General features: G+C 33.6%; 1 protein-coding gene across 1 annotated transcript in view; it reads right to left on the bottom strand.

The window, feature by feature from the left end:
* Positions 1 to 16,406, bottom strand: part of LOC115881290 (protein MTO1 homolog, mitochondrial) — a 42,096-nt gene that overhangs the window by 11,214 nt on the left and 14,476 nt on the right. The window contains exons 5-6 of the mRNA XM_030898715.1: positions 10,667 to 10,833; positions 5,689 to 5,905 (exon numbers count right to left, since the gene is read on the bottom strand). Of these exons, the coding sequence (XP_030754575.1) occupies positions 5,689 to 5,905; positions 10,667 to 10,833 (384 nt within the window). The remainder of the gene's footprint in view (positions 1 to 5,688; positions 5,906 to 10,666; positions 10,834 to 16,406) is intronic.

Genomic DNA, 16,406 nt, shown 5'->3' with positions numbered 1-16,406 from the left:
CCCGAGGGGTAAACCGCGAGACCAATGTGGTGTACAACCCCAAACCAATGCGGACCAATTGTGTGGACTAATGGTGCCGATTAAGTGACAATGCTAACAATGGGGGAAATTGACCAATTTTGCAGAGCCAATGGAACCAATTAAGGGGAAATTGACAAATTTTGCTAAGCCAATGAAGCCAATTAAGGGGAAATTAGGGACCAATTATGAACCAATTAAAGGCTAATGTAAAATTATGTTAGTAAAAACTACGCGCTATCGAGTCCGCAAATCTAGCCGAGTCGACGACAGGGTTGCCAGATTGAACCCTTAAACGCCATTTAGGATATTTTTAATGATTAGTTGACGTTAGCGCAAGAGAAATAATTATTTATTGAAGTTATTTACAGTGGCGTGAATATCAAATAATGGTTTCCGTTAAATACCTTAAACTGGTAAGGTCCGTTTGACACGAGCAAAAATTATGGCAAAAATCATTAGGTAATTATTTCAAAAATCTGGTCAATAAAATGTTTTGAGGTTGTTTTACTGAGTCTTAGTTGAGTTTTATATTTCAATTACAAAAATCCTGGAGAATATTTTGAAACCGCAGCAAAGGACCTGCCTCAAAAACCTCAAAAAAATCATATTTTATTAACAAAATATTCAAATTAATTTTGAAATACTTGTTGTTATTATTTTTGCCATAATTTCGCTCCTGTAAAATAGCTGTAAGCTTAAAAAGAATTTGATGCTTTGGCAATTCACGTCGAGAGAGAGAGGATTTTGGTCTTGGTGTCAAAGGTTGGATAAAATCTGGCAACCGTATTTCTGTCTGGACCCAGTCTCGACCCGACGCGACACGTATTTTCACTGTTTTCTTCTATCCGTTTTGTTTTGGTTTTCCTCTAGGTACAAAATAGTATGGTATGATGCAAGAACGGTAAACTAATAGGATTGCTCATCCTCATAAGACGTACGTTCGCCTCTTCCCGCGCTTAAGCTGACAGTTGTGACGTCATTGTAGCCCTTGTCAAAGCCTTCGTGACCTTGTCATGATAGTGTGTATTATTAGTTGCCTATGGTAAACTTATAAAAATAACAGCTGAGAAATTATGAGTTAATTATTTTGTCAATTTTAAATGTGAAAAAGGTGTCTTTAAAGTTTTTAGAGCTATAGAGTGTATAAATACGTTCATTTTGTGTTGTGGATTGTGACAAAGTGCATACTAAGTGCCCACGATTTTGTTTATTAACTGTGTTTATTAATTATTTTAAAGCAAAATATGGAAGTACTCTAAAAAGAATGCTTGCAAAAGGTAATGCTGGGACCTGCTGTTCTTAAAAATGCATTATCCGAGTATTTAATACGATTTATACAGTTAATTTTCTTTACTGCATACATATAACGTGTTTAAATAAATAAACTAAATAATGAACGTTTTGCATTCGGTAACCAATAATGCACGTGTGTATTATTGGTTGCCGGATAAGGACCTACTAACTATGACAAGGGCTACAATGACGTCACAAAGCGAGTAGTTTTCGCATGCACCTGGCGGACACTTTTGGCTGAATGAGCAGTCCTATTAGGTTATCTGTTCTTGGGTATGATGTGTAAGACGTGTATTAGACATTATTAAGCTACATAGTAATACGGTAAGAACTCTTGTAGGTATTATTAAGTACAAAATTTAATATCGATACCTACGGTCTAAAATAATAGGTGACTTATGCCCAAGCTTATGCAAAGGGTTTGCCAATAAGTGCTCAAAATTTAACTTGTAGTGCATATGTTAGAAGATGCAGGACAGAAATGAAAATATCAGGACTCTCGTATTTATCTATAATACCTAATAGTAATAATAATAATATTCTATATAAAATTATTTTTGAATCAATCTTTTTTGACAATTCGTTGACATTTACCCAGAGATATGAAATGGGGAGAGAATGTGCTAGACTGCACGAATTGTCCATAGATATGAGCGGGGGAGGGGAATGCGCAATGAGGAAATGGGGAAAATTCTGAAAGACCAATGTGCCAATTAAGAGCCAATGTCCAATGTAGTGTACACAATTTTGGGTCGCGGTTTACCCCTCGTACAAACCCTAAGAAACTATGTAAACATATAAATGGTAGATAAATTTTGTGATTAGCACTCTCAGAAACTCAGAACAAAACATATGGGTGTTTTTCAAAAGTGGCTCACCACTATAACTTTTTTATTTTTTTCAGACAAATAACGAGATTTGGTATGTTAGTATATCGTCAGTGAAACGTGATAACCTGCTAACTCCATTTTTGATTTTAAGTAAGTAATACGTTTAATACATAATTTTTACGTAAAATTTTTAACGAAATATTACGTTTTATTGTTACCCAACAAATATTAGTGCTATCTCTTTATTACATTAACGCATGCATATACTTGCTAAATGTGTACATATTTCTTTGTACCGTTTCTTTCACCTCCTCTAAAATTAGGAATAATGGAGTTAACAGTTTATCACATTTATTTCACCGACGATATGGCATAAATCAAAGTAAAAAAGTAAAGATATCAGTTAACGTCTCCTTTTTGCTGCCAGGGCTAATCTGGACGCTAATCGGGCCTACATTGTTTACGCGGAATCCGAACCGCGGTCCTCGACCGTATCATGATCAATAGCCTACCGACTTGTCAAGTGTCTAAATCAATTCTTACTCACGAGATATCCGATCTCATCCGGCCGCGAACCGGCGTGAATGAGCAGTGTGTGTCAATAGATTTTACACTTTTGCCTTTATTGGACAACAGCACGATACGGAGTTTCGAACCGGTAACCCGTCCATCCACTAGTATCGCCTTACGTTGCTTAACTTCGGTGTTCTAATGGGAACCGGTGTTTCGACGTAGCTAGGCCATTGCCATAGCATAAATCAGAATTGAGTAAAAAATAGAAGTGAGCTACTTTTGAAAAACACCCCGTATAAATAAATCATCCGAATTGCAACTGAATTAAAATGACTAATTAATATACATAGAAATGTGTCAACCGACATTGCATCTTTTTGTCATTTTCGACATTTTCTCTTTGAATAAAAAGATTAAGGAAGAAGCATAATATCAAAAATCTTAGATCGACTGCGACAGAGCCCTAGAATCACAGTTTAAAGAATATATAAATATATTTTATATTCTTTAAACTGTGCTAGAATGGTCGACTTAAATTCCGGTTTATCAGTACCGTTCTAATTTTATTCAAAATATGTAAAATATGATGTAGGGTAGACATGGGGAACTCATTAATTTGTTGTTTTATTTTACGTTGTCAATAAATGTTGATATTAAAATTGTTATAAAAATATACAATTCTAATAAAAATAGATAAGTTATAATAATTATTTATTAACACAAACGTCCGATACGCTACTGAAGCAGATAAGTCAAACTGACGCATCTAAATTCTTGAACAAGTAGTAAATAAAAGCAAAAATGCATGAACAAATATATATATATTAAGTAAATTTTAAGTGAATTTCACAAATGATCGGTTTATTACACGTATGTATATTATATAGTCACTTACTAGCAAAAAGTCATTCCATTATTTCTCTCGATTTTTGAGTCTACCGCATGCTACACAATCAACTATTTTACATAGTGTAAGCAGTACATCAAGAAAATCGGCAAAATCTGACGGTTTATGCAGAAAGCAAGAAATTTTGCATGTGGTCTTAACATATTTATTACATTGAATTTACCCGCAGCATCTCGATTTCCGGACACATTAAATCCAAGATGGCGGCCATTTTATAAAAAAGAAGGAAAAGCGTCAAAATTGCGATATAATTGGGGAACAACTTTCTTTACAATAGCTTACTTCGGGTTTCTCTTATTACCGATTCTGAACCGTCCTAGAACTGTGATGCGTATGCGCAGAAGAAAATATGAAGATATTATTTCATTTGCGCATGCGCTGCAGAGTTCTAGGACGGTTCAGAATCGGTAATAACAAGAACCCGAACAAAGCTGATGTCTTGGAGTTAGTGTTAGGTTAGGTTAGGAACCACTTTTTCCTAACCACCGAAAAGTTCGATTGAAAAGTTGGTAAAATTTCCGGAAAATTTTCCCGGCCAAAATGGAGCTTTTTTCATTTATTCCGATTTGAAATATTTTTGGGCGTAGATCGAGGCAGATTGATTAGTTAAAATTTAAAAAAAAAATTAAAAAAAAAATAAACATCGATTTTTTCACTTTCGTCAATTTTTTTAAAATACAAAGTAACCTATAAAGGGGGTCAAAATGCATTTAGAATTCTTACATTAACGTCATCTAACTGTACCAGGTGAAAAAAGTTCAAAAGGTTAATAAATAAAAAAGTCGATTTTTTTCAAACAGTATCCAGAAATCAACAATCGAAATCTTCTAAATTAAATATCTAGGAAACTATGCATTTTCGAAACACACTTTAAATGGGCGATTATAGGACTCCACTAGCTCTATCCATAGAAGTTTTAATGGTCCTTTAAGTACTTACCGTTTTCGAGATATTTGCGTTTTTTGATTTTGACAAAATTTCAACTTTAAATCGTTCCCAACGGCTTCCTATGTAAATCTAAGAAACGAAAAATAGGCCATGAGAATGCGCCATCAGTCGTCTATCCGACGATGCATAAATGGTTTCTTAGAATTGAAGGGTTTGGGAGATATTTTAAAAAAAGTTGAAAAAAGCAAAATTTCTAAAAAATTTCCTGTCCAAAATTGAGCTTTTGTCACTTATTCCGAATTGAAAGATTTGTGGGCGTGGGTCGATGCGGATTGATTAGTTAAAATTTTTAGTATACACAGTTTGCCAAAAAAGTACATACAGAGGGAGAAAAATAATAATCAATTTTTTCATTTTCGGCAATTTTTTTAAAATACAACGTAACCTAAAAAGGGGGTTAAAATGCATTTAGAATTCTTACATTAACGTCTTATAACCGTACCAGGTGAAAAAAGTTCAAAAAGTAATAAATAAAGAAGTCGATTATTTTCAAAGGGGTATACCTATCCAGAAAATCGACAATCGAAATCTTCTAAATAAAATATCTAAGAAACTATGCATTTTTGAAACACACTTTAAATGGGGCAAATATAGGGTACTGGAGCCCTATATTTACGTAGCCCTATATTTACCGCTCTATCCGTAGAAGTTTTAATGGTCCTTTAAGTACTTACCGTTTTTTTTTAAATCTAACCTGAATTTTAAAAAAAATGGCTGCTATTTTTGTCAGCGGGGTCAGAGTTCAAGGTGCTGCGTGTCAAATCACTTCTACAGATATACAAAGTTCACATACCAAAGGATTTGCTTTCTGCATTATTCGTCAGATTTTTTGGCGTACCGCTTAGACTACAGTCTTTTTCGATAAATCGCAATAGTGTCACTGCTAAGTCCTGCTACAAAATTTCTTTCTAGATTTACTACCTTCAAACAACTATCAGTGGTAGAATAATATAAAATAAGCTCATTAAAGACTGAGAAATCCACAACATTTCAAATCAAATTCAAATGTGTCAAATGAATCGTCAAACAGAACTGTCAAGGATCCCTACTCTAGGTCCCCCTCTCCATCTACCATGCATGAACACATGGATAACATTATGCTCCTTCCTTAATCTTTTTATTCAAAGCATTTTCTACTAGAACATCTTCAGATAAACTACCTGTAATTGCACTAACCATTTGGATATATCACATCACTATTCAAGCCTTCCGGTTCCAGCCATATCTGATGTTCTCGACCACCAAATTTGAGAACTTTCGATTCTATGCTTGGACAGTACCTTGGTCCAGTGACCTCCTCAAAAACATGTCGATTTAAATGTATGTTATCTTTAACGATACTTTCTATTTTTGAATTTGTCATAGTGATATAGCAGGTAACTTGATCTCTAGGCTGAAAGAAAAATGTATGGTATACAATTTTATATCGCTAATCAAAATACGCCGTGTTTTGATTGCGTTGGTTAGTTTGCGGGTTATTTTTTTTGTCTAGATTGCACACGAAATACCCGCCCGAGATGCAAGTCCGACTAGATGCAAGTTTTTATCTACGAGATCTGACTATTTATAACCACAAAGTTGCACGAAAGAGGTTTGATTGCGTTGATTTCAACTTCTTTAGGGGGTTAATCTTTTGTTTACAAGTTCATTTTTATAAGTTATTATATAAGTGATAAATTTGGCACCGTCGCACGGTGTTTCGATCAGTGCGACTGGACAAAATTAATTCAACTTTTTTGTTAATTTTTTTTATTGCTTATGAATATTAACATGCTATTCATTCTAAACAAAGAATATTTGCTAAATATAACTGCTTTTATTTAGCGGAGCGGTCACTTTTGACAGATATGCTCAACGTAACATTAAATTAATTTTGATACACATTCTTCAAACTGAAACCAAACTAAATATAGTTTTTTTTTTGTTTTTACTCTTGGCTTTAGGTCGTTGGGGTTGCAAAGATGTTTCTAGATTTTGTTCATTATTTTTTTATTTTATGACGACGTTTCGACAGTATATGTCTTTTTCAAGCCTCTTTAAGTACATAAAAACAGTCAGTTAAAATCAATAAGACAAAAAAGATCGGTGATAATTGGCTTGGCGGACAGATCAATTCGTCTATCCGACACAGAATATAGAGATGCTGCAATAAAAAAGCAAAAAATGCATTAAAAGAAAATAACCATCCACAAAAACTAATAAACAAAATATTCAAAGATAGGCTCCAAAAATTCTTAAACACAAAAAACAATCAAAATCAAATAGAAAATAAAAAGATTAAAAAAGATACACGATATATTGCGCTCCCCTTCGTAAATGGGTTGTCTCAACAATTACAAGGGTTACACAAAAAGTATAATATAACGATTTGTCATAAAGCACATAACTTGTTAGCTAATAATTTCTCTAAACTAAAATCTGTAACACCGTTAAACAAACGAAGCAATGTTATATATGAAATTCCATGTTCGAACTGCGCCCAAGTTTACATAGGACAAACTTCTCAATGGTTAGAAAATAGACTGAAAGGGCACAAGTATGATAAAAAAATGTAACCGCCCTCACAAATCATGTGTCAACAGAAAATCATACATTCGATTTTAATAAAACTAAAATTTTAAAAACAGAAAATCACCAAAAAAAGAGAGGATTTTATGAAATGGTGGAGATACAAAAAAACGCTACAAAAACGCGGTAAATGATAAAAAAGACCTAAAAAATCTAAGCAAAATATATCTGTCGATCCTCTACGCACTAAAAACAGTAGACATCGGGTTTTGAAATGATAAATGTGTTTTATACAGAGCGATCTGCTAGGAAATACGTACGTGCTCTATAGTAAAGTGTGATGTCCAAAAACAATTAAAACAATAGTTAATATGTGTTATTGTGTTGTCCAGTTTTAACAAATTTTAACTCTGTAAGAATCTACGTTCAAGGTAAGACCTTTTAGTTTGACATTTTATCTTATTGATTTTAACTGACTGTTTTTATGTACTTAAAGAGGCTTAAAAAGACATATACTGTCGAAACGTCGTCATAAAATAAAAAAATAATGAACAAAATCTAGAAACATCTTTGCAACCCCAACGACCTAAAGCCAAGAGTAAAAACAAAAAATATATAGTATACAGGTCAAAGAAACGAAACAAAAAAAAACTAAATATAGTTTGGTATGTATAAATATATTTCTATAAAATCCTACTTACACTAAATATTAGTGATGGGAAAAACCGATTAATTTCAATAATCGAGTACTCGAGTATCAAGCAATTGCAATAACCGAGCGATCGATCGAGCGAAATATCGCTCGTATTTAAAAATACAGTTTTTCGTCCGCCGCTTGTTGTAAGTACTCGTTAACGCCAAGCGCCAAGCAGTAAGTTGCGTACGCAGGGTACAGATTCTTTCGGTGATGAATGGCAAGTAGCAAACGACGAGCGATTCCTGCGATTCGCTTGATCGCTTCATTTAGTTTATTCCAAAGCAATTGTCGATGTAGTAGTAGAATTTTATTCCTCAGATACGCAACGGATAAATATATATACGGCGTCTTATAAATTTGCTACCTGCAATGTATGTAGAAAATTCGCTCGGTTTTTTATCGAGTATGTCACATTAAAATCGGATTTCAATTTATTTCATTCTAGGATCGCTTGCGTTCGTCGCTTGGTACTCGTCACTTGCATCGTTCATAATCGAGCGATACCGGTTATTTCAATAATCGAGTACTCGAGTGAATTTTCGCTCGAGTTATCCCATCACTACTAAATATTTCCTACTGCTTAACATAAACTAATTCTTAACTAATCATTAATCACCATCAGAAGATTGACTCTCATATGCAGTGGTAGTTATGATTTAAAAATATTTTCAGCTTGGGATCACGTAGGGGCATATAAGTTCTAGACTTAAAATACAAAAAAATTAATAGAAAATCATTAATATTATGTACTTTGTACGGGCCCTTATAAAAACTCAAGGAACCTTATCTTTAAGCTCTAAATTCATCACTAAAAAATACCAAGCACTATTATAAAAAAGTACTCTGTGGTACTTTTAATAAATTATATTACACCACGAATTGCACCGTCAGGTAATATACAGGGTGAGTTTTTTACAATGTTCTCTATGGGTATCTCGGAAACTACTGGAATTGCAGTTTTGTGGGGTCATAAATATGCGCCTTTCAGATTTTTGAAAAAGTTCATGGCTTACTAGATATTTCGAAAAAAACAAATTTCGGCTATTTTAAAAATTGTCAGATAATAGTTGTAGATTATCACATCCCTAATGAGTTTGTGTTCTCCGATTTTTTCTAGAGCCGGTCATTTGACACAAACATATGTTTTTTAAATGGAAACCATAGTTGGCCATGACTTCATAAAAAGCGCCATTAAGCTTTTCAGCGATATAAGCTATAATATGTTTTTTTCACAAAATTACTGAGTTATAGCCAATTCTTATCTTTCTTGACTAATTTTACTTAGTTCGTATGGTTGGCATGGTGTGTCATAATGAAAGTCATGTTGGAACCTGTATTAATGCGCGAGTATCTAAATTTAACTTTTCTAACATGCCTTGAAACCCGTTTTCTAAAAAACGTAAGTAACGTTCACTGGTCAACGTATCCTCGAAACTGTATGGCCAAGAAAACTTGAACCAATAATCCTACACGCTTTTCTTCATTTGAAAAATCCATATTTACAATTTTTGTTTTTATTTTAATTTACAAAGTCTGGATGTGACAGTTTAACATTTCTGAGAGCAACATCGATTGAACTTGTTTCCATGGCTAACTGTGTGAAATTAGTCAAGAAAGATAAGAATTGGCTATAACTCAGTAATTTAAAAAAAACCTACGTATATCGCTAAAAAGCTAAAAAATGGGGCTTTTTATGAAGTCATGGCCAACTATGGTTTACATTTAAAAAAAACATATGTTTATGTCATATGTCAAAAATGACAGGCTTAGAAAAAATCGAAGAACACAAACTCATTAGGGATGTGATTATCTGCAACTTTTATCTGAAAACTTTTTGTCTAAAATAGATTATAATGGAACTAGGGACAATTTTTAAAATAGCCAAAATTTGTTTTTTTGTAAATATCTATTAAGCATGAACTTTTTCAAAAATCTGAAAGGCGCATATTTATGACCCCACAAAACTGCAATTCTTTCCCCATATAACCGACTCTCTATCTCCAGTAGTTTCCGAGATACCCTTAGAGAACATCATAGGAAACTCACCCTGTATATACACACTTTTCAAACTTGTATAATTAAATAACTGTAATTATTCGTCAGTTGATTAACTTTAAACAAAAAAGTAATAAAATCGAAACTATCGAAGTTTGTTTGTAATTTTTTGACAAGAGTTGTCAAAATTTACCGAATAACTTTTGACCAGTCAACTTGCTTAATCGAAACACTGTACGTCGGTTTGGCGGCGAATTAAGGGGAGATGAAACAATGTGCAGTAATTTACGAAATACCGTAATGACGTCACCGATATCTCTTTCATCTGGTTGTTAAGTGAAAGAGAGAGTTAGACAATAATATGTGACGTGACTTTGAACGATCGCTAAACAAAGTTTATTCAATATTTAATGAAAACAGGTAAGTAGAGTAAACGCCACGAATGTTTGGGAGTGATTCATCGCTTGATGAAGTTATAATCGACACGCGCGCTATCATTTTTACATTAAAAACGTAAATTTTTACCGCAGACGTAGGTTTTTAAAGGCCCGGTCTAATCATCTGCCTGCGCTCCTCCTACTTATTCTAAAATGTTAGCGTGATTGACATAGACGATACTATATCGCGTTTCTTTGATTGATTCGTTTTTGTGCGTCAGTCCATTGGTGTGCTTGCAGTGCGACCAATGGGGCATTCCATTTTATATTTATAACCAAATATATGTTTTGACAAGACTTTGACAGTTAAAACAACAAATTACAACAGATTATATATTGATTATTATATGACTTGAAAGACCACGGCACTGGAATTAAGTTTTATGTGACCTTGAACAGATTAGTTCACATGGCAGCGACCGATGAATCACTCCCAAACATTGGTGGCGTTTACTCTATTTCAAGCTCTCCAATGTCTAATACTAATAAATATATGATGTGAATAACTTTTACTTACATCTATCCAAACTGAGTCATTCATAAAGGAAAAAGGTAGGGGCGGGTCGTCTCCCAACTGCTTTTCACACCGACTGTAATCTATAGTGTCGGCTTTTAGTCTCGGAGGTGTACCAGTCTTTAACCGTCCCATTTTTAAATTCAATGAGTCTAAGGTATTTGCTAGACCTGTATTATCATCAATTAAAAGAAAATGATTACACAGGAGTCAAATTATGATACAAAGTATATGACAAATTGTAACAGATGATTAATTGTAAATAGATGCAATTCGTTTTTTTTTTATAAAAGATACAAGCATCTTAACAAGTAAAAAGAATGTCTTTTTTGCCTAATTTTGTTTATTCTTTTGATAATTTCGTCAAAATTAACTAAACTAATAGATAATCTTAATGTTTACAGCGTCATGCAGAGAACTGCAGTTGTGTTTGTGACATTTGTTTCATTATCAATATATGCCATGACAGTTGCCACATAACATAATAGCTTTGTACGCACAGCGAAATATCCAACCGGTTGTCAATTTGTTCCTAAGGATCGTTGGCTTCCAACTGGTCCCAAACCTGGGTGTGGATCATGTATGGATTAAGCATAAATAAAGCATCTAAAACTGCACGGTATCACAGCGGTGTGGATGACGTATAAACTATTGGAAATTTTAGCGCTGTTGTCAGATGGTACTTATTATTACGTTATGAATGGCGGAACTAAGTAATGCCTAGCTATAGCCTTCCTATGAAAGCAGCTGTGACTCCGTTGGTAAGACCGTCGCTTCGGGATCGAGAAGTCCCAGGTTCGTTTATATTTATTTACAGCTGCCCTCCATAGACGTGTTTTGATTGCGTTGGTTAGTCTCTGGCGATAAGCTTTTTTTTAGATTGCACGCGAAATACCGACCGATTATCGTTAATGCGCATGCGGGTTGTAGAGTTTCAGGGTCGGCTAGATGCAAGAATTAATCTAAAATGTTTTTTTCGTAAATATCGTAATCTTCCTGTTTTTTGTCTTTTCTTCTATTTTTTCTTAAAGTAATGGTCAAAAAGGTGAAAACTGGCAACGCTGCAAGTAGTGATACCGTGCCGGTTGCACGCTAGTAATTAATAAATTCATTTGCATACGTGAACGTACATCTTATTGGATAGTTTACAGTTATTGGTCATGGATGGCTACACAATGCTACACATTTTTATGGTCAAGTTCTGCGCAAGCAAAAGTTTTCTCTTGGCAACAGGGTTCGGAAGTAGTTAATCAAGACGTAATTTACCTGATTAACTACGTGTAGTTTTTCTTCAAAAACTACGTCTTTTCCCGTTCATTAACTACATAAAAACTACGTATAACTATGTAATTTATATTCATGAATAACTTTTCCCTTATATGAGTGTGAATAGAGCATAATATGATGTAAATATTATATTTACAAGCCATATTTTCTTGCTTGTTTTCTATTAAATACATTATGTGTTTTTAAGCTAACTTATCATACCTCTACTCAAACCTTTGATATTTGAAACTTACATACATAGGTTACATAAACTACACCCTCTACATAAACTACATTAACTACATGTAATGTAGTTTATGTAGTTTTTAAAAGTAACATGTAGTTTTCCGAACCCTGCTTGGCAACCCTGGGTAATCCGCAAATCGCGTGACAATTAACCTTTGACTGTTTTGATTACTATTTATTTACTTTATGGATTGAATGGTAAATAAAATAAATATTTTTCTTCTGGAAGAAATTCAAAATAAGTTCAAAATGTTTCAATTGAAATATTTTTGTCACATTTAATTTTTTTATTCATTTTGATAGAAAAATGTTTTGTCGTCCGCCATCGCCAATTCGTAATGAAAAATGCACATGACTAAAACTAAAAATTTATTACTAGTAGAGGTAGAAGGCCGATTCTGCATCAGTGGAGCAGTGGAGCAGAGCGCACGGCGCATGCGCGAGGAGTGGGGGTACAGCGCAGGCGCGAGGAGGAGGAACACGGCGCAGGCGCGAGGAGGAGGGGGGCTGTCAAACGTCAAACGTCAAACTTGTCATCTGTCAAACGTCAAACATCAAACGTCATATGTCAAACGTCATCTGTCAAACCTTTCTTACGTCATCTGTCAAACGTCAAACGGCATATGTCAAACGTCAAACTTGTCTTACGTCATCTATCAAATGTCATCTGTCAAAGAGGAGGAGGGGTACAGCGCAGACGCGAGAAGGAAGGGGGTTGTCAAACGTCAAATGTCAAACCTGTCAAACGTCAAACCTGGCTTACGTCATCTGTCAAATGTCATCTGTCAAACATATCTACGTCAACGTCAAATGTCAACGCCAATCCCATGTCATATCTGTTATATACAAGGTGTTAATGAAAAACAAACGCTTTACGTCATAGATTGTTTTTTTCACACCCGGTATATATTCCAAAAAAAAAATCTTTTCCATGTTTTTTTAACACAGATGATAATTTTAACGTTTGACGATTGAGTTTTAATTAATAATGCCTTTTGGGTATTCATAAATAATAATAATATTTATTTAAACGGTAAAAAATAAATCAAACTTGGTTCAAAATCAATGATGAAAGAGAGAGCGTTGTGAACAAGGCAATGGTTTACAGTAAAATGATCTAATACTTCAATCTTTACGGCTTCCTCTCATGATGTCATGCTTTTGTTTTTCTAGAAGATGAATCATTGTGATGAATATTTAAGTAAACAACTCAAACTTGGTGAAAATACATTATGCAACATTTATTCCTTATCGGAGTTTGCGGTCGGTATTATTTTTTAATCGGACTTTGCAGCTTCCGGTATGACGACTATGATATCACGCGTTTGTTTTTCTAGATTGCGGTTTCCGTTTCCGTTTCCGACCTAGCATTGTACCCAGCAAACAACTCGCAATTCACATCAGTCTCTACTTGCCTCTCATCGAAATTAGCTGTTTACCAGAAAATAAAAATACCAGCACTTGTGGGGGAATTGCTTTCCCATGCGCGAATTTGGCAAGTCATATGAAGATTTGTAATGGTGAGTTTTTTATTTTATTTTATATTAGTACAACGTTTTTTCTATTTAGCCAATGAACTAAACTGTCTCAAACTAAAGCGTGGACGAGGGTGCAAGCCTTAGTAAACGTAAGTAAATATTTTTATTTTATGTTCTGGCTTTAAAAAAATGCTTTTTATTTTAGATATGTGCCAAAAATGTTTGAAATCCTTTAGCAGAAGTGATAGTTTAGGCAGGCATATGAAGATTTGTAAAGGAGCCCCTAATGGTGAGTTTTATTTTATTTTTATTTTATATTAAATGGTTTTTCTATTTTAGTCAATCAGCCTGAACCAAAAAATTTAGAGAAGACCTCCCTGAAAAGAACAAGCTCTGCCACTAACAGTAAGTAATCAATAATAAAATAAAAATACTTTTTAAATTAATTAACTATTTAATTATTTTTTAACATATTTTCTATTATTTTTAACTTTTTCCATTATTTTTAAATTAATTAACTATTTAATTAGTTTTTTAACATATTTTTTTCTATTATTTTTTTTAACTTTTTCCATTATTTTTTAAATTAATTAACTATTTAATTATTTTCATTAGTCAACTATTATTTAACTTTTTCAATTATTTAAACTAATTAACTATTTAACATATATTTCTATTTTTTTTTTTAACAGAAAGGATCTATTTTATATTAAATATTTTTTTTTCTTTTATTTGGGTCAATCAGGCAGAGTCAGAGTCTTCGGTGCCAAAGAGAGCTAGACTTGGTTTCAATAACGGTAAGTTATTATTATTTTTATACATTTTTTTTTTTTTTTTTTATTTTTTTTTAGAACACTTGGTAATGCAGGAGGAAGGTGTTTACTTAGTTAATACCTCTTACAAAAACCGAATTGCTACATACCGACTTTTATCGAAAAAAGATCCTATCAGCGTTAATGATTTTTTAGCTAATCTCCGCGAAAAAATCATTTCGCTGGTAAGATGCCAAATCGAAAGGTTTGGTAATGTGAAAGTCGGTATGGAGCTTTTCGGTCGCTTCCTCCTGCAGACAAAGGAGGTAGAGGAGACCAAGTCCTTTGGCTCTAGGTTCAGGGGAGCAAGTCAGGGCACCGATTTGGAGGAGTTGTTTGATCAGTTCACTACTATCATTAAGCGGAGATTCCAGGAGTTCAATGAAAAAGATAGTGGTAAGTATATAATTTTTCTGATTTCACCATACTAATTATTTTTTCGTGTAATTAGGTTGGACTCTTCAGCAACTCCTTCACGTAGATGTAAGGGTAACAACCCAATTAAAGTTTCTATCTGCATCAGCAAATAGAAGCAGCATGCTGAACATACAAAACACTGACCAGAAATGTTTTATATGGTTATTTGCTCACCCAGTTCCCAAATTCAGAATTATGAATCTTTCGAGAAGGAATTGGATGTGTCAGGTATAGATTTTCCGATATCTTTGAAACAGGTGTCAAAATTCGAACAACTTAATAATATTTCTATAATGTTTATGGACTCGAGAAGGGTTATAAACACGATAGGAATATTGTTGAAGTTGTAGGTCCTTAGTATTTTACTAGATCTCATAAGGTAGATAGACATGTGAATTTGTTATTAATCAGTGATGATTCTGGAAATAATCATTATTGTTTAATAAGAAAATATGTCTCGCTCTAATCTCAATAGCAACTTTCAGCAAAACAACATTCAAAATTCCTATGCGATGGTTGCTTGGTTTATTTTTCTTCAGATATTAAATTAGAAAATCATCAAAAAAAATACGATTGTGGTCATAAAAGTTAGTGAAACTCTTCGATAATTTAAAAGAAAATAAATACAGAAACATCTCTGAGAATATTGTTAAATTCAATGTATTTCGAACGAAAATTAGAAGTACCTTTTGTTGTATACGCTGATTTTGAAACTATTTTAGAACCTATACAAACAGAGCAAAACGAGCTGGATCCTGAAGTTTCCTATACGGTGAAAACACACCAACACGTTCTTTATTCTTCCACATTAAACGCATTTGATAATTCTCAGTCGATTTTCAAGACTTTTAGAGGACCTGATGCACATAAAGTTTTCATAGATTGGTTAGAGACTGATTGTAAATCAATCTACAATCGATTTATGAAAATATTGTATCCATGTCTCCACTCAGTAGCGTACAAGAAGCTGAGTTTTATCAGATGACGCATTGTCATATTTGCGAAAGACCGTTTAATGTGGAAGATGACAGAGTAAGGGACCACTGTCATCTGACAGGAAAAAATCTAGGTGCGGCTCACTCTGTTTTTAACTTAAATGAATATCTAATTTCATTCTGTGTTCTTCCAACAATTTTAATGTCATCTTTATAAAAGAATTGGCTGTGGAGGAAGAACGATTGGACGTCATTCCCCAAAACAAAGAAAGATATATTTCTTTTACAAAATATATTATGGTGGGGGATGACGACAATAACCAGGAAAAGCGACAACAAAAGTTATTTTTAAAATTAAGATTTTTGGATAGTTTTCGATTTATGGCCTCCAGCCTGGATAAGTTAAGTCAAAATTTAACATCACAGCAGTGTCGCGAGGTTAGAAAGTATTTCCCTAACGAAGAAGAATTTAAGGTTATTCGTATGAAGTGTGTTTTCCCATATTCGTACGTAGATTCTTTTTCCAAATTAGACGATACCAAGCTTCCACCCATTGATGAGCCACGTAACTGAACGAAGCACAATGGAG

The sequence above is a fragment of the Sitophilus oryzae genome, unplaced genomic scaffold (genome assembly GCF_002938485.1).
Source record: "Sitophilus oryzae breed Bouriz unplaced genomic scaffold, Soryzae_2.0 scaffold_1712_pilon_pilon, whole genome shotgun sequence".
Classification (NCBI taxonomy): Eukaryota; Metazoa; Arthropoda; class Insecta; order Coleoptera; family Curculionidae; genus Sitophilus; species Sitophilus oryzae.
This window is presented reverse-complemented; position numbering and strand designations above follow the sequence as displayed.